General features: G+C 39.6%; 1 protein-coding gene across 2 annotated transcripts in view; it reads left to right on the forward strand.

Annotated features, from left to right (window-relative positions):
* MTFR1 (mitochondrial fission regulator 1) overlaps nt 1-16,429 on the forward strand; it is a 68,768-nt gene extending 52,339 nt beyond the window's left edge. For both annotated transcript variants that reach the window (XM_068525391.1, XM_068525392.1), the window contains 4 exons: nt 4,096-4,331; nt 6,168-6,420; nt 13,817-13,985; nt 14,834-16,429. In XM_068525391.1, the coding sequence (XP_068381492.1) occupies nt 4,096-4,331; nt 6,168-6,420; nt 13,817-13,985; nt 14,834-14,902 (727 nt within the window). In that variant the 3' untranslated portion in view covers nt 14,903-16,429. The remainder of the gene's footprint in view (nt 1-4,095; nt 4,332-6,167; nt 6,421-13,816; nt 13,986-14,833) is intronic.
* The last annotated feature ends 5,147 nt before the right edge of the window (nt 16,430-21,576 follow it).

Here is a 21,576-nt window from a genome sequence, read left to right on the forward strand (position 1 = left end):
GGTGGTCACAAAGCACCGAGCTGATCTCCCTGTGCTATGCGGCTGCTTCCCACTAGCTATCTGTTTTACGTTTGGTAGTGTATATACGTCCATGCCACTCTCTCACTTTGTCCCAGCTTACCCTTCCCCCTCCCCGTGTCCTCAAGTCCATTCTCTAGTAGGTCTGCGGCAGACAGTATTTTTAAGAAACGATCGTACTTTGGCTGTTTGTCTTCTGCTTTTGGGACATCCGTACTTGACGCCTCTTTTGTTCTTTTTGTTTTTATATTTGATTTCTTAAAATTTCTCTGAATTATACACAAATTTAGTAGAAAAGAGCATTTCTTAGTTTGAATTACTTTTGCCTCTATATTCTAGCTCTTTAATAGCCTTGTATTCTGAAGGATGGCAAAACAGATTGGTTCTGAGAACGAGTTATTTGTAGACTGCCTTATAAAACAGATGTCTGTGGGAAAAGGGTGTGTGTGTGTTTATAGTTTTAAAGGAAGGGACATGTATGAGAATTTTCATAAAACCTAAGCTTTTCCATATATAAGAACATTACAGAGCAACTCTTTTTATTTTTTTGCCTTTGGTTCTCAAGCTTCTGTAAATGTCAAATCTTTCTGTGTCTTTGAGAATACATGATCATTTCAGGATTATTTTCCTTTTCCAACTTCTAAAAATCCACATTTAAACTTCCACATTTCCTATAATTTGTTTGAACCCATAGCTGTCAACAGTACTTCACACAGGGAAATGCAGAATCTATACCAAAGTTATAAAAATAGTGTAGACATATAAAATATAGATGATCTGACACTGTTACTTAAATCATTTTGCTAAAGGTCCTAAACTTTTTTTCTCTTACCCTGGCACACTGGTTTTCAAGATTGAGTGCTTATCCCTTAATTCTCAGTAGATGCAAAATCAAAAGGATAGAATTCATCTGGAGGAGTTATGGGGAGAGGTAGAAGCTTAATTCTTGTTTTTCCTAAACAGTGTAGTTTGCTGTTAAGTATTTGTTAATTTCCTCTTACAATGTATTTTGGCTGGAAGATATCTTAAAGAAAGGAAGCTGTTCAAACATCAACTGATCAACTGATCTCTTAATCCAAACTGCCCTATTATCTTGTTCCATTTCTGGGTATCGAAGAGTAAGTGTTCATGGGATTAGACGATTGGCTTACTTGAGTGATAACATTTTAAAACAAACGTAAAAGCATATAATACTTTTGGATCCTGTGATCTGGGAGGGTATACTCACTACTAAAGTGACTACGAGTTCTTGAAAAAACAGTTATTATAACATCATTTTTTTGTTTGGTAGCACTAAAGATTCTGGCATTCAAAATTTATCTTTATTAGCTATTATAATATAGACTTTATGAAATCTTTGCACTCATACATAATACGAAAACAAACAATCATCCTCGCTTACGTTCCCAACAAAGTATTCATTCTCTTAGGTAAGTTTAGATAAACAAAGCAAAATCCAGCTTTCATGGAAAATGGGAGACGGCAGGGGGTAGAGATGAGTCTTTACCTCCAGGCTCTCGTGCTTCTCTCTGCTCAGCTCCACTTCCATCCAGTGGTCACCCTCCAGATGCCCAACCCCGGCTGCCTGTGGTGAGGGCATCTGTCCTGTCCTGAGAACTCTCTGCTTCTGATGCGTCTCCTGCTCGAGACCCACAGTCTCCGTTCCTACTAGCAGTCTTCCTCCTTTCTCCACTGTTGTTTTGAACAAGTGTGATACTTTAATTGTACATTTATTTGAGATTTCTGTATTTTACCCAGATCTTTTCTCAAGACTAGAATTCTGTTTCTGCCAATATTCTACCAACCAGTGGTTTCCTTAGTTCTTTCAAAAAGTAGTATTTTTAAAATAGTATTTTAAAACACTATTTTAAAAGTAGTGTTTTAATATGTTTTATTAAACAGTTGTCAAGAATATAGTTGAGGAAGCATATTAAATATTTGACATTATACTGATTAAATAAAATTACTCTATGTAAATATCCTCCCCCCAAAAAACTTCATTCAGTAGATTGACTAATTTCTATCTTCTTGTAATTTAATGTGTTTATTGTATAGAGATGTTTAACGAAATTATTTGACCTACCCTATGAAAGGTAAGTAGAAATCAGAATTCAGTCTGTTATATTAACAAAAAGCCATAGTGATTAAAAAAAAATTTAATGTCTTATTAAAATTACTTTCTTTATTGCAGGTTGATTAGAGCACATGCATCTGAACTTATATAACATATACTCTTTCAAAGAACATATTAATGTATTTAATCAGAGCATTGGTATTGTTTCTTATAAAAGTTTTTACCTTTGTTTAATCGTCATGTACTTTTTTTAGACATTTCATCACCTGTTTCTTCCCAGTGTGGGCTAAGAAAGGAAATGGTAATTAAAGCTTTGCAAGCCAAATATATTTCCCTACCCCGCAGATATTCCAAATTAAATAAAGTGAATAAGGTTAGTATTATTAAAGTTGGTTGCTAGCTAGGTAGTAGGGTTAGGTAATAACGAGCACATTTATTCTCCAAATATTTTTGTTTAATAATTAATACTACAGGTAAAAAACAATTTGCAAGCATCCTCTGTGTATGATAGTTTAATTACCAGGGCATAATCAAAATTAGATATGAAGAAAAACAACTGAATTCAGTGCAAAATACCAAAAGCTAAAGGTCCAAGAATTCATTCATTCAAACACTAGGTAGAATGAATTATCATAGCTCTCAAGCAAAAATAAAATAGCAATATTCGGTTAAAGGAAAACTAAAATACAATATAACGTTGGTGAATGTTATAACAGTCAATCTAAGTTTGACGACATCAAACAGAAGCCCAAAATAATGGTGATGGAAGTTTATTTTTCTCAAGTCAAAAATGTCCAGAGTGGGTAGTCTGAAGCTGACAGTGGCTCCACTGTGTCCTCAGGGACCAGCCAGGCTCTTTGCCATCCTTAGCTTTGGCTTTCCTGTCAAGGTTAGCTTCTGGCCTTCAGCGACTCTCAGGGCTCTCAGGAGCAGGAAAAGTGGGTAGGGCTAGAGATGAAAGGACTTTCTTTCTTGTAGAGTTGAGTCATTGCCCTCTAAGCGGCCTTCCGAGGTGGCTCACCATCTTGTTAGACACAGCTCGGTCACATGACCACATGAGACTGTGAGGGAAACTGGGATATGTTAATTAACTTGATTGTGGTGATTATTTCAAAATGTATACACATTAACAAATCATCATGCTGTACTATATATATATATTAATATATATGTATGTGTGTGTGTGTATATATATATATACATATATACACATACACACACACACACATACAATATTTCTCAATTATTCCACAATATAGCTGGATGAAGAAAAAAGAGAAAAGGGCTTAGAGGCCGGAAAAACCTAGTTGTAGAAAATAGGAGGAAATGGATATATAAATTGACAGTTGAAATCTGAATTTTATTCTCAACCTACGAAGCAGTGCATATTAGAAAACCTTTCTTTAGGCTCAAGTGAAAATGAGACCATCTGTATAATTACTGCATGGGTTCAATTATAATTACTTTTTCCCCCCCCTTTCAGTTTCTTATGCTGTAATTTGGCCCATATTGTCTTGCAGTTTGGTATATTCAATCACAAGTGGAAAACACGGACATCGAAATGCAGAAACCGAGACCCTGGGGGAAGGGCTAATGGATTACTGATTTGATTTGATTGTCAAATATAACCAATAATTAGCTTACCATTTTTAACAGCATTAAAAGTTGCATCACCTTAGTTCAAACCACCAAAACAAAACATGAATTAGCAAAAACATTGTTGGAATCTGTGATTCCTCCGGATAGTGCTGGCTTGTGCGTATAACGTAGAGATAAAGATTAAGAAGAATGATGCCAGCAAGAAACCTGGCGTGGTGTGTAGCTACATCAGGTTGACAAGTGCTTTGTTGTTTTGAAACTTACAGCAGGGGTTTTATGTAAGGTCAGCCTGAAAAGTGGTTCTCAGATGTTATGTTCTGCTGTGTTCTGATTAACTTTGAAATGATGATTTTTTATATTCCCTAACAAAGCCTGTGACAGCCAACCTTCTGTCTTCCTTGCAGGACAGAGATCCGGTTGAGGCAACCCCTTCAGGATGATCTTCCTTTCTTTGAGAAGCCCCCAGGCAGGCAGTTTTCCTTACCAAACCTGTCTCTGGAAGAGCCTCCACTGCAGACCAGGACACTGGCCAACGAGGAAGCACTGCAGAAGATCTGTGCCCTCGAAAGTGAGCTTGCTGCCCTCAGAGCTCAGATTGCCAAAATTGTGACCCTCCAAGAACAGCAAAACCTCAGTGCAGGTCTGGAATTCCTACATTTGTTTTAACCAGCAAACTGGAAATTAGGAGAATGCCACTAATTTGAAAAGAAAAAAAAAAATGTGTATATAGAAGTGTAACTGAATCACTTTGCTATACACCTGAAACTAACACAACATTGTAAATCAACTGTATTACAATAAAAGTTAAAAAAAAAAAAAAAAAGTAACAGCCGTTGGGCTTGTTGGAAAATCAGGGGTCAGTCCTCTGCATGGTCCAGTACAGGACCCAGTCAAGGTTAAGTAGTTTTTGTTTGTTTTGAACAATCTTAATGCTGTCAGAGAGGATGATGAGTGTATTTTGAAAACACAACATATACATACATTGATACAGTTGAATTGCTACTCATGTGAATGCTGTGGTAAACTCAGTTGTCTGTGATAATGGCACCATTCACATCAGACGGGAGGTAATCCAAAACAAACAACCCTGACAGGGTTGAATGCTGTTTACCGACCTACACGTCCTGAGGCAAGTACTTGGCCTTTCTACCTCCCTTTCCTGCTCTAAAATGGGGATAGTTAGTTACCTATGGTAGGGAGTAAACCTGGAGATTATATATGATACCTTTAGCCACATAGTAGCTATTCAGTAGTCATTTTTCTCCCTCTTGCCTGGAGTGGAAACTGAATTCAGGTCCTTGGACTCCTGGACTACTACTGTTGCTTTTATTTGTGTGGCACTGTCACTTTGGAGAAGAAACTATAGCCTTGAAATCCTAGCCCATTAACCTGCTGGTAGGTAGTGGTTGTTTTTCCGAGTGTTGTTCCTGAGTCCTGGCGAGACTCAGCATAAGCCAACTCTAAATGTTAAAGGATAGGACAGTTATTCTGCCTCTGAGCCACTTTGCTTGTGGTCCTAGAGTTTAATGTAACCCCACGTGGAAACCTCATCCAACCTGGGTCAGGCCAAGATGGGCAGAGGGTGAGTGCACTCCGTGCACCTGGTGTTACTTACGTGAAATTTGCACGTAACTTATGAAAAACCAAAGTCCTACCCTTTCCTGTTTAACCTATGAATTACATGTCCCTTTTGCTTTACCTCCCTCTTCTGGCAGACTAGAAAACTGCTGTAAATTGTGAGATAATTTGGGGATTTATGTTAGACTTCTATTTACAATCCAAATCCCTTGAGTAAAACTCATTTGCATCGAGTTCCCCCTAATCAATATAGTTCACCCCCAAAACAACTCTCTATTCTCCAATTATGCAGAAAGATGAATTTTTAGGTCCTTATTTTAGAACCACTTTAACTCTTGGTTGGTTACTTCTTGTTTTGGAAATTAACTATAACTTTTTTTTTCCTCCCAGAAATTTGTTCGACAGTAAATCTAAAACTTTAAACACACTTTGGTCAATGCACATTCTAGTTAATGCTCAATTAAATCTTCTATGTAAATATACTTAAGATGAACCACAAATGTATCAAATGGTTTTTTCAAATAGTTACTCTAGTACTAAATTGTCAAACTGTATATACTGAAGATAGTTAAGTGTGCAGTACAGATGCTCTGTTTCATCTAAAAGTAGCTACACACTTGGCAGCAGTCAGACTTGAACACTGGAGATCACAAAAGCGCCCTGTTAAGTTAAATGGAATGTTTCCATCTGGAGAGTCTGGGATTAAATGATACAGTGACTGAGATGCAGCCATTTAGATTCCAACCAAGTAACTGAAACTTCCTTTCTACTTGCGTAACTTCGATTCTTTTTAAGGATACTGTTTTCAGATATAAAGTCCTTAACATAATGTTGCTTTTAAAATAGTTTATTTGCCTATTACCAGCAGGATCAAACTGACTTTCCCTTGTTTCTGTAGGTGACTTAGAATCTACGGCATCCGTTGCCACAGTGCCACCCTCTGTCCCGCCACCTCCCCCTCCGCCACCTCCCCTCCCTCCGTCAGGGCTCCACCAAAGCACATCTGCTATTGATCTGATTAGAGATCGAAGAGAGAAAAACGCCTGTGCTGGAAAGACTTCAGTCAAGAGCAGTCCAAAGAAATCTGATATGCCAAATATGCTGGAGATCCTTAAAGACATGAACAGCGTGAAACTTCGGTCAGTAAAAAGGTGAGGATACATTTGCCTTCTTTCTCACTTCCCTTGATTTTTTATGCCTAAAACCAAGTACTAGGTTTCTTTTCTTTTTTGAATTTTTGAATTTTATTAATTTTTTTTATACAGCAGGTTCTTATTAGTCATCCATTTTATACACATCAGTGAATACATGTCAATCCCAATCTCCCAATTCATCACACCACCACCACCACCCCCCGCCAGTTTCCCCCCTTAGTGTCCATACGTTTGTTCTCTACATTTGTGTCTCAATTTCTGCCCTGCAAACTGGTTCATCTGTACCATTTTTCTAGGTTGCACATATATGCGTTAATATATGATACTTGTTTTTCTCTTTCTGACTTACTTCACTCTGTATGACAGTCTCTAGATTCATCCACGTCTCTACAAATGACTCAATTTTGTTCCTTTTTATGGCTGAGTAATATTCCATTGTATATATGTACCACATCTTCTTTATCCATTCGTCTGTCAGTGGGCATTTAGGTTGCTTCCATGTCCTGGCTGTTGTAAATAGTGCGGCAATGAACATTGTGGTACATGACTCTTTTTGAATTATGGTTTTCTCAGGGTATATGCCCAGTAGTGGGATTGCTGGGTCATATGGTAGTTCTATTTTTAGTTTTTTAAGGAACCTCCATACTGTTCTCCATAGTGGCTGTATCAATTTACATTCTCACCAACAGTGCAAGAGGGTTCCCTTTTCTCCACACCCTCTCCAGCATTTGCTGTTTGTAGATTTTCTGATGATGCCCATTCTAACTGGTGTGAGGTGATACCTCAGTGTAGTTTTGATTTGCATTTCTCTAATAATTAGTGATGTTAAGCAGCTTTTCACGTGCTTCTTGGCCACCTGTATGTCTTCTTTGGAGAAATGTCTATTTAGGTCTTCTGCCCATTTTTGGGTTGGGTTGTTTGTTTTTTTAATATTGAGCTGCATGAGCTGTTTATATGTTTTGGAGATTAATCCTTTGTCCACTGATTGATTTGCAAATATTTTCTCCCATTCTGAGGTTTACTTTTCGTCTTGTTCGTAGTTTCCTTTGCTTTGCATAAAGCTTTTAAGTTTCCTTAGGTCCCATTTGTTCATTTTTGTTTTTATTTCCGTTACTCTAGGAGGCAGATCAAAGAAGGTCTTGCTGTGATTTATGTAAAAGAGTGTTCTTCCTATGTTTTCCTCTAAGAGTTTTATAGTGTCCAGTCTTACATTTAGGTCTCTAATCCATTTTGAGTTTATTTTTGTGTATGGTGTTAGGGAGTGTTCTAATTTCATTCTTTTACATGTAACTGTCCAGTTTTCCCAGCACCACTTATTGAAGAGGCTGTCTTTTCTCCATTGTATATCCTTGCCTTCCTTGTCATAGATTAGTTGACCACAGGTGAGTGGGTTTATCTCTGGGCTTTCTATCTTGTTCCATTAACCTATATTTCTGTTTTTATGCCAGTACCATATTCTCTTGATTACTGTAGCTTTGTAGTATTGTCTGAAGTCAGGGCGTCTGATTCCTCCAGCTCCGTTTTTTTCCCTCAAGACCACTATGGCTATTCGGGGTCTTTTGTGTCTCCATACAAATTTTAAGATTTTTTTGTTCTAGTTCTGTAAAAAATGCCATTGGTAATTTGATAGGGATTGCATTTAATCTGTAGATTGCTTTGGGTGGTAGTCATTTTCACAGTGTTGATTCTTCCAATCCGAGAATATGGCATCTCTCTCCATCTGTCTGTATCATCTTTAATTTCTTTCATAAGTGTCTTATATAGTTTTCTGCATACAGGTCTTTTGTCTCCCTAGGTAGGTTTATTCCTAGGTATTTTATTCTTTTTGTTGCAGTGGTAAATGGGAGTGTTTTTCCTTAATTTCTCTTTCAGATTTTTCATCATTAGCGTATAGGAATGCAAGAGATTTCTGTGCATTAATCTTGTATCGGTAACTTTACCAAATTCATTGATTAGCTCTAGTAGTTTTCTGGTGGCATCTTTAGGATTCTTTATGTGTAGTGTCATGTCAGCTTCAAACACTGACAGTTTTACTTCTTCTTTTCCAATTTATATTCCTTTTATTTCTTTTTCTTCTCTGATTGCTGTGGCTAGGACTTCCAAAACGATGTTGAATAATAGTGGTGAGAGTGGATGTCCTTGTCTTGTTCCTGATCTTAGAGAAAATGCTTTCTTTCAGGTTTTCACCATTGAGAATGATGTTTGCTGTGGGTTTGTCATATATGGCCTTTATTATGTTGAGGTAGGTTCCGTCTGTGCCCATTTTCTGAAGAGTTTTTATCATAAATGGGTGTTGCATTTTGTCAGAAGCTTTTTTTCTGCATCTATTGAGATGATCATATGGTTTTTATTCTTCAATTTGTTAATGTGGTGTATCATATTGATTGATTTGCATATCTTGAAGAATCCTTGCATCCCTGGGATAAATCCCACTTGATCATGGTGTATATATGATCCTTTTAATGGGTTGTTGGATTCTGTTTGCTATTATTTGGTTGAGGATTTTTGCATCTATATTCATCAGTGATATTGGTCTGTAATTTTCTTTTTTTGTAGTATCTTTGTCTGGTTTTGGTATCAGGGTGATGGAGGTCTCATTGAATGAGTTTGGGAGTGTTCCTTCCTCTGCAATTTTTGGAAGAGTTTGAGAAGGATGGGTGCTAGCTCTTCTCTAAATGCTTGATAGAATTCACCTGTGAAGCCATCTGGTCCTGGACTTTTGTTTGTTGGAAGATTTTTAATCACAGTTTCAATTTCATTACTTGTGATTGATCTGATCATATTTTCTATTTCTTCCTGGTTCAGTCTTGGAAGGTTATACCTTTCTAGGAATTTGTCCATTTCTTCCAGGTTGTCCATTTTATTGGCATGGAGTTGCTTGTAGTAGTCTCTTAGGATGCTTTGTATTTCTGCAGTGTCTGTTATAACTTCTCCTTTTTCATTTCTAATTTTATTGATTTGAGTCCTCTCCCTCATTTTCTTGATGAGTCTGGCTAATGGTTTATCAATTTTGTTTATCTTCTCAAAGAACCAGCTTTTAGTTTTATTGATCTTTGCTAATGTTTTCTTTGTTTCTATTTCATTTATTTCTGCTCTGATCTTTATGATTTCTTTCCTTCTGCTAACTTTGGGTTTTGTTTGTTCTTCTTTCTCTAGTTCCTTTAGGTGTAAGGTTAGATTGTTTATTTGGTATGTTTGTTGTTTCTTGAAGTAGGATTGTATTGCTATAAACTTCCCTCTTAGAACTGCTTTTGCGGCATCCCATAGGTTTTGGATCGTCGTGTTTTTGTTGCCATTTGTCGCTAGTATTTTTTGATTTCCTCTTTGATTTCTTCAGTGATCTCTTGGTTATTTAGTAGCGTATTGTGTAGCCTTCATGTGTTTGTGTTTTTTACGTTTTTTTTCCCTGTAATTGATTTCTAATCTCAGAGCATTATGCTCAGAAAAAATGTTTGATATGATTTCAGTTTTCTTAAATTTACTGAGGCTTGATTTGTGACCCAAGATGTGATCTATCCTGGAGAATGTTCCGTGCGCACTTGAGAAGAAAGTGTAATCTGCTGTTTTTGGATGGAATGTCCTATAAATATCAATTAAATCTATCTGGTCTACTGTGTCATTTAAAGGTTGTGTTTCCTTATTAATTTTCTGTTTAGGTGATCTGTCCATTGGTGTAAGTGAGGTGTTAAAGTCCCCTACTATTATTGTGTTACTGTCGATTTCCTCTTTTATAGCTGTTAGCAGTTGCTTTATGTATTGAGGTGCTCCTATGTTGGGTGCATATATATTTATAATTGTTACATCTTCTTCTTGGATTGATCCTGTGATCATTATGTAGTGTCCTTCCTTATCTCTTGTAACATTCTTTATTTTAAAAGTCTATTTTATCTGATATGAGTTTTGCTACTCCAGCTTTCTTTTGATTTCCATTTGCATGGAATATCTTTTTCCATCCCCTTTCTGTCTGTATCTCCCTAGGTCTGAAGTGGGTCTCTTGTAGACAGCATATGTATGGGTCTTGTTTTTGTATCCATTCAGTGAGCCTGTGTCTTTTGGTTGAGCATTTAATCCATTCACGTTTAAGGTAATTATTGATATGTCTGTTCCTTTTACCATTTTCTTAATTGTTTTCGGTTTGTTTTTGTAGGTCCTTTTCTTCTCTTGTGTTTCCCACTTAGAGAAGGTCCTTTAGCATTTGTTGTAGAGCCGGTTTGGTGGTGCTGAATTCTCTTAGCTTTTGCTTGTCTGTAAAGCTTTTGATTTCTCCCTCGAATCTGAATGGATCCCTGCTGGGTAGAGTAATCTTGGTTGTAGGTTCTTCCCTTTCATCACTTTAAATATGTCATGCCACTCCCTTCTGGCTTGTAGAGTTTCTGCTGAGAAATCAGCTGTTAACATACAAGGGAACTCCCATAAGGTTATTTGTTGTTCTTCCCTTGCTGCTTTCAATAATTTTTCTTTGTCTTTAATTTTTGCCAATTTGATTACTATGTGTCTCGGCATGTTTCTCCTTGGGTTTATCCTGTATGGGACTCTGCGCTTCCTGGACTTGGGTGGCTGTTTCCTTTCCCATGTTAGGGAAGTTTTCGACTATAATTTCTTCAAATATTTTCTTGCATCCTTTCTCTCTCCCTTCTCCTTCTGGGACCCCTATAATGCGAATGTTGTTGCGTTTAATGTTGTCCCAGAGGTCTCTTAGGCTGTCTTCATTTCTTTTCATTCTTTTTCTTTTTTTTTTTAAGCCGTGTGTCCAGCAATTTTACTCTTGGCAATTTGATGCAGAAGAATAAAACAGGGACAGAGCTGCAGGGTCAGGGAAGGGAAGTCTATTTCCAAGTGATTGTCCCTTGTAATGCGGAGCTGTCAGGGCTCCTCTTCATGGGCAGTTCTGTTGCAAGCAAGACACAGGCATTGTCAGCAAAGTCCAAACATTTATGATGCGACACTGGGCAGGCCGGGCCTGGGAAGAGCTGGTGACAGAATGGAAGAGCCTAAGTGTAGGAAGGGACAATGGAGGTCACCTTGCCCAACCTCGCCTCCCAGTCAGAAGTCCGCAGTCCGGTGTCCCCAGCATGTGATCGTCCTGGCTCCTTTTGAACCCTCCTGGGCTGCGGGGTTCACTGCCTCCTGAAGCAGCCCTTTTGTTTGCTGGACAGCTCTGGCTATTAAGAAGCATTTTTTTTTTTTGAATAGTCTATGAAGCTCTTTCTCTGTGTAATGTCCACTTCCATTCATCTCAGCTCAGCCCTCTGGAGCCAGCCAGTATTTACCGGGGACCTACTATGCCCCACTATTCTAGATTCCGAAGTTAAGGTGATGAACGAAACAAAGTCCCTTGGAGTGTTTAAATCTACTGGGCCAGTCCACTGTTTCCTCCACATGACACAGGATTTTTCCCTTCTCCCCAGACTCTTTGGAGTCCTATTCATGTTCAGTTTTCAGTTTGTGAGGTCTCTGAGGGCTAAGTGCAGTTTCTCCTTGGAATTCTCTGGTGGTCCAGTGGTTAGGACTCCGTGCTTCCACTGCAAGGGGTGCAGGTTCCATCCCTTGGGAGAAAGTATCGGAGAGAGTGAGGATCCAAACGAGGAGGCTCAGCATGCTGTCTGCCCGCTGTCTGCCCGCCATCCGCCCGCCCGTGGCTGGGGCCCGGAGTTGGCGAGCTCATTCTTTTTTCTTTATCCTGTTCCACAGCAGTGAATTCCACCATCTGTCTTCCAGGTCACTTACCCATTCTTCTGCCTCAGTTATTCTGCTATTGATTCCTTCTAGTGTATTTTTCATTTCAGTTATTTGTTTGTTCTTTAATTCTTCTAGGTCTTTGTTAAACATTTCTTGCATCTTCTTGATCTTTGCCTCCATTCTTTTTCCAAGGTCCTGGATCATCTTCACTATCATTATTCTGAAATCTTTTTCTGGAAGGTTGCCTATCTCCACTTCATTTAGTTGTTTTCTGGGGTTTTATCTTGTTCCTTCATCTGGTACATAGCTCTCTGCCTTTTCATGTTGTCTGTCTTTCTGTGAATGTGGTTTTTGTTCCACAGGCTGTAGAGTTGTAGTTCTTCTTGCTTCTGCTGTCTGCCCTCTGGTGGATGAGGCTATCTAAGAGGCTTGTGCAAGTTTCCTGATGGGAGGGACTGGTGGTAGGTAGAGCTGGCTGTTGCTCTGGTGGGCAGAGCTCCGTAAAAGTTTAATCCGTTTGTCTGCTGATGGTTGGGACTGGGTTCCCTCCCTGTTGGTTGTTTGGCCTGAGGCAACCCAGCACTGCAGCCTACCCAGCTCTTTGGTGGGGCTAATGGTGGACTCTGGGAGGGCTCACACCAAGGAGCACTTCCCAGAACTTCTGCTGCCAGTGTCCCTTGTCCTCATGGTGAGACACAGCCACCCCCTGCCTCTGCAGGAGACCCTCCAACACTAGCAGGTAGGTCTGGTTCAGTCTCCTATGGGGTCACTGCTTCTTCCCGTGGGTCCCGATGCTCACACTACTTTGTGTGTGCCCTCGAAGAGTGGAGTCTGTTTCCCCCAGTCCTGTCGAAGTCCTTCAATCAAATCCTGCTATCCTTCAAAGTCTGATTCTCTAGGAATTCCTCCTCCCATTGCTGGACCCCCAAGTCGGGAAGCCTGACGTGGGGCTCAGAAGCTTCACTCCAGTGGGTGGACTTCTGTGGTATAAGTGTTCTCCAGTGTGTGAGTCACCCACCCAGCAGTTATGGGATTTGAGTTTATTGTGATCACATCCCTCCTACCATCTCATTGTGGCTTCTCCTTTGTCTTTGGATGTGGGGTATCTTTTTTGGTGAGTTCCAGTGTCTTCCTGTCGATGACTGTTCAGCAGTTAGTTGTGATTCCGGTGCTCTCGTAGGAGGGAGAGCACGTCCTTCTACTCTGCCATCTTGAACCAATCTCCCAAGTACTAGGGTTCTTGAGAACTTTGTTTTATAACATGACTACATGAGTAGCTCTAAGTTTTTAATTTAAAAAAGATAGTTAATGGTGTACAGGAGCCTAAGAGATTAGCAGAATAATCACTTGCAGGTAACGTTCCAGTTTCTCTCCCAATTGCATTTGAAGGCTTTTCGTTACTGTGCAGTCGATTCATCCAGTGAAGCTGTGTCACGTCCCTGCCATGGTAGTCACCAGGCTTTCGGAGAAGAATGGAACCCTAATTGCCCTGAAGGAGCACATAATCTCTGCTCCTGAGAGGACCTGAGTGACTGTTCATTGGGGCACCTTTGTGCTCTTTCATCGAGCCTTAAATCTAGGGTTTTCACTTTGCTGCATCAGTATGTGTCAGTGTTTTTGTCAAGTGTATCTGACGCCAGAGAAGTGCTGTCAGGCTCCCCGTGTGCTTCCCGGAGGGATCAGCGCCCCCTTGGTTTATGTTCATTTCTCTCAGGTCAGAAGAAGATACAAAGCCCAAACCGGTGGACGTTTCTGACCCTGCTGCCCTCATAGCAGAGGCTCTGAAAAAGAAGTTTGCTTATCGGTATCGATGTGATAGCCAAGGTGAAGTTGAAAAAGGAATTCCAAAGTCTGAATCAGAGGCCACCTCAGAAAGAGTGTTGGTGAGTACTGGGCAGACTTCTCTCCTAGTACAGCCTGGTAGTTCACTTCACTGCGGCACACTGCAAGACATTCAGCTGTGTTCGCCTGCAAGATTCAAAAGGATGTGTGCTACAGGATTTAGTCCCTACCTACAGCTAGATTACCTATTATAGAAGAACACAGAAGGAAGCAAAAGTTAACCCCTGGTTTCATTGCTTAGTGTCTCCTATGTTAAATTTTCCATGCTGTTTTATTTAAGTATAATGAAGTGAAATTCATTACAATAAAATTTATATCTGAGGACAATAAAAATGCTGTGATATAGAAAGGAAAGATCATTTTCTCTTAGGGCACCTGTGAGGAAGTCTCCTGAAGAGGGAGAGAGACGTTTGACCAGGGCCTTGCAGGCTGTGGGCATGCCAGAGGTGGAGACTGAGCAGATTTCATGGAAGCTCTCAAATATATTAATTTATACATTACCTTTATTCAGGGTACTGTCATGAGGGATATGTGTTTATCTATTCCAGAGATGTAGATACTTAGAAATTCTAGCATGTTTGAAACTCTTCAGACATTGAAAAGGAAACTCTGTACCTTCCTTCTTTTATTCGGAGAAGTAAAATTGGACTAAGCTAGGCTCTTGCTAAGGTAATTATAGTTTTCTAGGGCATAATATTGTTAATTTTGTTGTCTCTTTGTCTTTCACTCTTTTGCTATGTCATGTTTATAACAACCTGTCAATTCATAAAGGTTTTAATATTACCTAGCTGTTTGGCTTTTCATGAAGAACATACCTTTGATCCATGATTGGGAGGGGGGCATATCATTACTGTTACATGAACCAGTGTCTTTTTTGTTTCTTTTCTAGTTTGGGCCACACATGTTGAAGTCTACAGGAAAAATGAAGGCTTTAATCGAAAATGTTTCAACTTCCTAATAGTGAGCTGAGGGAGACTATCCTGCTAGTTCAGCTGTTGGTGGATTAGGGCTGTTCGGCTAGTAGAGATCAACACTGTTTGGTAAACACCTGAATTTAGTGTCTCCTTTTAAGTCTCAGAGGATTAAGCTATAACAAAAGCACTCTTAAGTTTGTTTGCTTTTAAGAGAAGGTCCGTTCTGAAGTTTTCCATAACATATTTATATTCTGACATGTTTTTAATGTGTAGCCAAGATGTTTAGATTTCCAGTCTGGAAAACAATTATATAGATTTCAGAACAAAGAAAGGACCTTTGTAGATGTGAGTTTTTAATTCTTAACACTAATTTATCTGTACAAATGTTTTATGTGCATGTATTTGGATATAAAACAGGACATAAGATTTAGCAAGGGGGTGACGAGGGTGCTGATAGTGTCATTTGTTTTCAGTGATCATTTCTATTCAGTGATGGAGCAGCTGGGATAACCAGGTTGTTGGAGTGAAGTGTTTTTGAGATTGGAATTTCTTCTTACCTTGAACAGAACTTTTTAGATTCTCTCTCACGTTTTCTTGGATTGGAGACGGGGTTTGAGTAGGAACCTGCTCATGTTTGCTGCTGAAATTCCGTAATGCTTTCCTTTAAAGAGGGAAGTCAAGGATCATGGAAACTGTTTTCACTGTAGTGCCGTCCAGTGCTGAGGAAGAAAATGTAGTTTTCAAATAGTGAGGAATCAAATGATTGAATTAAATCTCTTTTAAAGTAAAAACTAGAATGTAGCACCTTTTTCTTTCAGTTTAAGAAATGGCATGGAGATAACTTGGTAATGCTAATACTTCTGGAAATGTCAGCATAATGGAGTTAAAAAATTTTTAATATTGGTCAGAATAGTAGCTTTATAATGAAACATTGAATAGGCGAAAGAATTGTCTGTAAGTTGCTTATCATCGGTCAGAATGCTGTTTTGCTGAATTACATTATGTAGCATAAACCTTAGGTGCTATTAGGAAGTAGACAACTGCCTTTCTCCTCTACGACTTCTAAGGAATTGCTACAAGTGATCATTTTTAAATGCTGCATGTATCTTCATGATTTTCTATATTTCTGTTAAACACCCATAGTTAACGTCAGAACCTCCTACTATGAGTAAATATTTGGAAGTAGTATTTAAATCTAGTGAAAATAAAGTTGTACTTCCTGGGGGGATTAGGAGATGCGAAGACACTTTTAAGTTATTGAAAATATGTGCAGTGTTCTAAATAATAGCAAATATTAGTTGGAGGTAATTTTCATGGTTTGGTTATTCAGCTTAACTTTGAACTGTGGCTTATTTTACACACGTTGTTATATTGTTTCTGATTGTTTTCTATGGTTTAAAACTTTTGCCTTTAAAAGGAATTCAGAAAATTCGCCTGATATAAATTTCTTAGGAGGTCAAAGTATGTATATTTGTATCAGTATTGAATTTTGGGCAGTGCTCCAATTACAAGGAAGTTACTGTTTTGAAATAAACTTTTACTTTCCTTGGGCCATAATGCCTATACAAATGCTTTCCTTTTTTTTTTCCACAGTAGGCAAGATTCTTTTATATTATACATGCAGCTTCTTTAGAATTACTTGCTTTCTGCATTTTTCAAGTGGAAATATATTGCCTAAAATATATCACCTCTCATTCATCTTCCTCTTAAAGGGACTTACTTCATCATTAAAAAGAGAAAGGCAGTCACTGGGGATGAGTTTCCTCAGAGTTCTCAAGCCTATAATCCACCTCTAGGACTGGTGAAAGCTCTTTCTTTTCCTCATCTTCCCCTACACCCATCTCATTCAGTTTCCGGTTCTCCCACCCAACACAATACCTGAAGTGAAAGATCTTAAAAATAGTTAATAAACTCTACATTTTACAGCTGAGGCTCAAAAAGTTAAATAACTGGTGTAATGTTTTCTCTCCTGTGATTTTGACTAGTCTAGGGACTCACTCTTATAGAGCGGACCCTTGAAAACGTGGGGGGCGGGACTTCCCTGGCAGTCCAGTGGTTAAGGCTTTGCCTTCCAATGCAGGGGGTGTGGGTTCCATCCCTGGTCAGGGAGCTAAGATCCCCATGCCTCCTGGCCAAAAACCAAAACATAAAACAGAAGCAATATTGTAACAAATGCAATTAAAAGACTTTAAAGTTGGTCCATATCAAAGTTAAAAAAAAGAAAGAAAACATGGGTGTTTGTTTGTTAGGGGCACTGACTGACTCCCTCTCATCCCCAGTGGAAAATCCACGCATTGCTATCTCTGCCTCAACAACAAATGAATTGGTAAATGACTCACCCCAGGGTGGGTAGGAAGCTGAAACAGTTTGGATAGGATCAGGACTCAAACCTTAGTTTCTTGACTGACTCCACGTACTGTGATCTCTGGTCAAACACAAAGTTCTCCCCATATGTAATTTAAAGATCTGTAAAGTGAAAATACAGGTACTATATTATTTACTGAAACAAGTCCACATGTAAGTGGAACCATGCAGTTCAAACCTGTGTTGTTCAAGGGTCAACTGGGTACATAGTGAGCGTGAGTCAGAGAGTGCTGCTGGACCAGAGTTAAACACAATCCATGTATGTGATCCTGGCCAAGTCACACCCGTTTTTAAAATGGGAATAATGCTCAGTTCAAAAAATTAGGACTAAATAATGATTTTGAACACATTCTGTGAATGGCAGCATGCTAAATAAGTTGTTATTACATTATTTTACACAAGGTCACTGTAGTTCCCAGTAGACGGATTTCTCCAACGTTCCTGGCACCTGGAAAAGGTGTCATTCTGTGCATGGGCCTGGGTGGAGCGGTAGGTCTTAGTCTTCAGTTCTGGTTGTCTTCCCAGTCATAGGTCTTTCTGCAGAAGAATCCTGTCAGTCATTTCTTCTTTTTTTAAATTTTTTGACCACACTGCACGGCATGTGGGAATCTTAAGTTTCCCGACCAGGGATCGAAACTGCAACCCTTGCTTTGGAAGCACAGAGTCTTAACCACTGGACCGTCAGGGAAGTCTGCTGTCCTCTTGCTGTATTAAGAATTCCTATGAGTCTGTGCCTCAGTGGTGAAGGAAGAAAACATGAGGTAACAACTACTGGAGACAAACCATCCTCTGGTGACTCCTCTCTGTAGGTTAGATCTGGCAGATACAAGTTTAAACTTGCAGGTGTTAGCCCAGTAGCACCAGCTCTGGGATTGCCAGGCAAAAGGAGGCACTTGGTTTTACAACAGTATCACTGTTCTGCCTGTTACTGTCACAATCTTTCCCATGAGCCTTTAGCTATTCCCGAGTCCTCTTCCCCCTTCTCATCCTAGAGTCAGCATTCTTCTGAGCTACCCCACTGAGCCTTTTTCTTAAAATTCTTACTAGTTTTTCCTTGTAAACCTTGTAAGCAGGCTAGTTCTTCATTCGTACTAGTGTGATCACTTGAGAACAGATAGGATAATAAAAATAGCATACCCATGGAAGGATCCAGAAATCTTGGCTGTTTCCCTGAAAGCTGTTGTCCTTAGTCCTCTTGGTAGGGACTGGAAAACTTAATGTTCCTCTAGCTGGAGCTTCTCAAACTTCTCTCCCCTGGAAGATTCTCCAGCCTCTTCTAAAGGTCAGAGAGCTCCTTCTGTAAGCTGAGAGAATAACATGAGTGTAATTTAGACATCACCAGGAAGCTAAATAAGACGATCCAAATAGTGCCTCCCATTCCATCCCAAACTGCTACGGCTGTTACAGGGCAGTCCAGTCCCTCCTAACCGCTGTCTTCCCAGCTGGAAAAGCCAGAATTTGGGGAGAAAGACACTCTTCACAACAGGATTTTTACCAGAGTTGTGAACAGCTTTCTGTTCACATGGCCTAGGAGCCGTCCCCTCTTCATTGGCCAGTCATGCTTGCTATCAGAGGATGAAAAAGGGTGAGAAGCAGGTGTGGTGGGACATTGTTCTGTAACGCAGGTGTGAGCAGTGACGGTGGAGAGCACGTGATCCTCTGCACGATGATCTCTCTAACGCAGCTTTGGCGCAGACTGCCCTCTGCAAGGAGAGCACCAGCTAATGCAGAGACATCTGTGACTCAGGACGCAGCCCTGACAAGCTGGTCCAGATCCTCCCTTGGGAATCTGAATAGGAAACCTTGAGAGAGGGGCACAGTTGGCACCTGGAGCTCAAGTAAGCATGCCATGAGGTACAGGTGTGCCCACAAGCAGTTTATACAAAACAGATGATGAGGACATGAACAAGGACACAGACTGAACTGTTGTCAGTACATTATTTTACCTTTACGAGGCAGACATTTTACAGGTTAGGAAGCCACTCAAAAGATTAGGTGACTCGCTAATACATACAAAAGGCCTAATAAACACAGTCTATCTAGCCATAAAGACAACACTTTAAAAACTTTACTGCCTTTCCAAGCAGACACTCCAAGGTAGAGAAGAGACGGGAAGAGGAGCAGAAGTGTGGGAAGAAGCAGATGCAGCAAGAAGTTACATCTCAGAGAGCTTAGACCCCAGGTTCTGCTTCTGCAGCCTTCATAGGGTTTGTCTCATTATCATGAACATGAATCCTCAAGATAAAGCTCCAGTTACCCTGCAGTGATCTGAGGGAGACTCTGTCCCCTACAGTGGAAAAGTTAACCCCTATCTTGTGAGGATTCTTAGATGATAATTCAGAAACTCTTTTCTGTACATGTTCAACTAGGAGCTTTAAACACATTCCTTTATGATACTTTCTGCAAAAGATAAAGCACCTTGGGATACCATGCAGCCTCCCGATTCTTTATAGGACGCGGCTCAACAGTAAAGAAACACTTCAAATTTATGCTCAAAAATCTCAATGCATAGCTTAAACATAAATGTAATATAAGATGAACTTTCTTAACAAGACTATTGATGGGACCAGTGGAAAGTTGCAGTAAACCAATAGGTCACTGTGCTTCAGTTTTAAAATACAGCTAAAAAGAATCTAACATTAAAAATGGGGGTGTTTCTCTTTCCCTGGCCATTCTACCAGACTTCAGGATAGGTTCAGGACAACTTAGCATAGCTGTAAAAGTAAAAAAAATGTTACTGTGATTGATAAAAGTTATTAGTATTTTACTAAAAGTATCACAGTGAACATCTAAGACTTATATTTTAGAATCAAATTTGAAAGCTATATGATTTTACCAGTCACGGATGTTAATAAGATTCAATAATTACTGGAAATGGTGTCATTTTCATCATGAACCCAACAAAATCATTCATTCTCAACAGTACCCCAACACTTTACACTCACTTTGTGCAATATAGAAACCTCCCATATTACGTAACAGATGCTTTCCACACATCATTTTGTCACCCAAACGTTTTGAGAACAGAGACCCCGTCTCGGTATTTAGTTTTAGTACCTTTATTACATCCAGTGCAGTTCTGCACACAACAGGAACTCGGATACTGTGACCACGTGACTTCGGCATTGACAGACTAGTTTCCACATAATTGCTCATGATGATAGACTGATAGCTAAAAAGGAAACACAATACCAAGTTAATCTGTTCAGCATTTACTGACGGCACAGTTTACGCTAGCCCTATGCTAAGCACAAGAGACACGAAGGTGGAGGAGACGGCTGTGCGTCCCCGGCAGTCCACCCCAAGTAGCGGTCACTTCCCCTGGAGACAATGGACAACTGGGGGCCTTCCAGAGGACACAGGTTGTCTGCAAATCCTTAGCAAACAAGGAATGGCTCAGGCTAAGTCTTGCACATATCTGGATAACTACGTGTTTCAAATATATGCTGCTAGTATGGTGATTAATGTCACATTTATTTAAAAACATTACTGAATGCAGATTAGCTGTCGGTCATTGTCCCAAGCAGGAGATACTGATTGGGAGGAGATTTAAACAAAATATTTATACATTTAAAAAAGTACACATGAAAACACTGTAAACCTCCAATGTGAAAATTTTAAAGTGTTAAGAAAATTGGAAGCTTTAAGAGTCAAGAAAGATTTTTGGAAAGAGAGGCTGTCATAGGAATCTTCAAAGAATTATTTGCACCTCTAACCTGTACCCAAGGTACAAACATATTTCCCAGGTTGGACAAAAGGACATAAAATATTTACTTCTTTTATGTAAAGAGGATCATTATAAACCACCACACTTAACGGAGTGCACATACCAGGAACCAGATTGTTTTTGCTAAGCTAAGGCTTACCACAATTCTCTCTCCGGGGACCTTTAGCCTAGAGCAGAGGAGCTGCCCCCATGACTAAGGGCTGGCCCAGAGCCCCAAAGGGCTGCTGCAACGCTCAACAATTCTTTGAAGTCTCCTGTTTTATCTTAAAAATTTGTGAATTTTGCATTCTCTTCCATAATATTTAATTACTTATTTAACATGTGACCTTCTAAATTACTGTACTGTTTCCTCAAATTTTTCTAGAAAACCAATGTTCAAAGAATATAGGTCCTGTTGAAGAAGCAGGGCTATAGACGGGTAATACCACATACATGTAACAAAACGTATCTTTGCAGTGGGTTTATTTTATGTGTAGGCAGGAGATGGGAGCCACACTCAGGTGTCTCCCCCTTGAGATTGGCAGTAAGAAGATAATCCTCTGAATATCAAACAGTGAGAAACATGTAACAGGTCAGAGAAGAAGAAAGCAATCATACGCTGGCAGATGGAGCCCAGGCAGGCTCAGC

This window comes from Eschrichtius robustus, chromosome 17 (genome assembly GCF_028021215.1).
Source record: "Eschrichtius robustus isolate mEscRob2 chromosome 17, mEscRob2.pri, whole genome shotgun sequence".
Lineage (NCBI taxonomy): Eukaryota > Metazoa > Chordata > Mammalia > Artiodactyla > Eschrichtiidae > Eschrichtius > Eschrichtius robustus.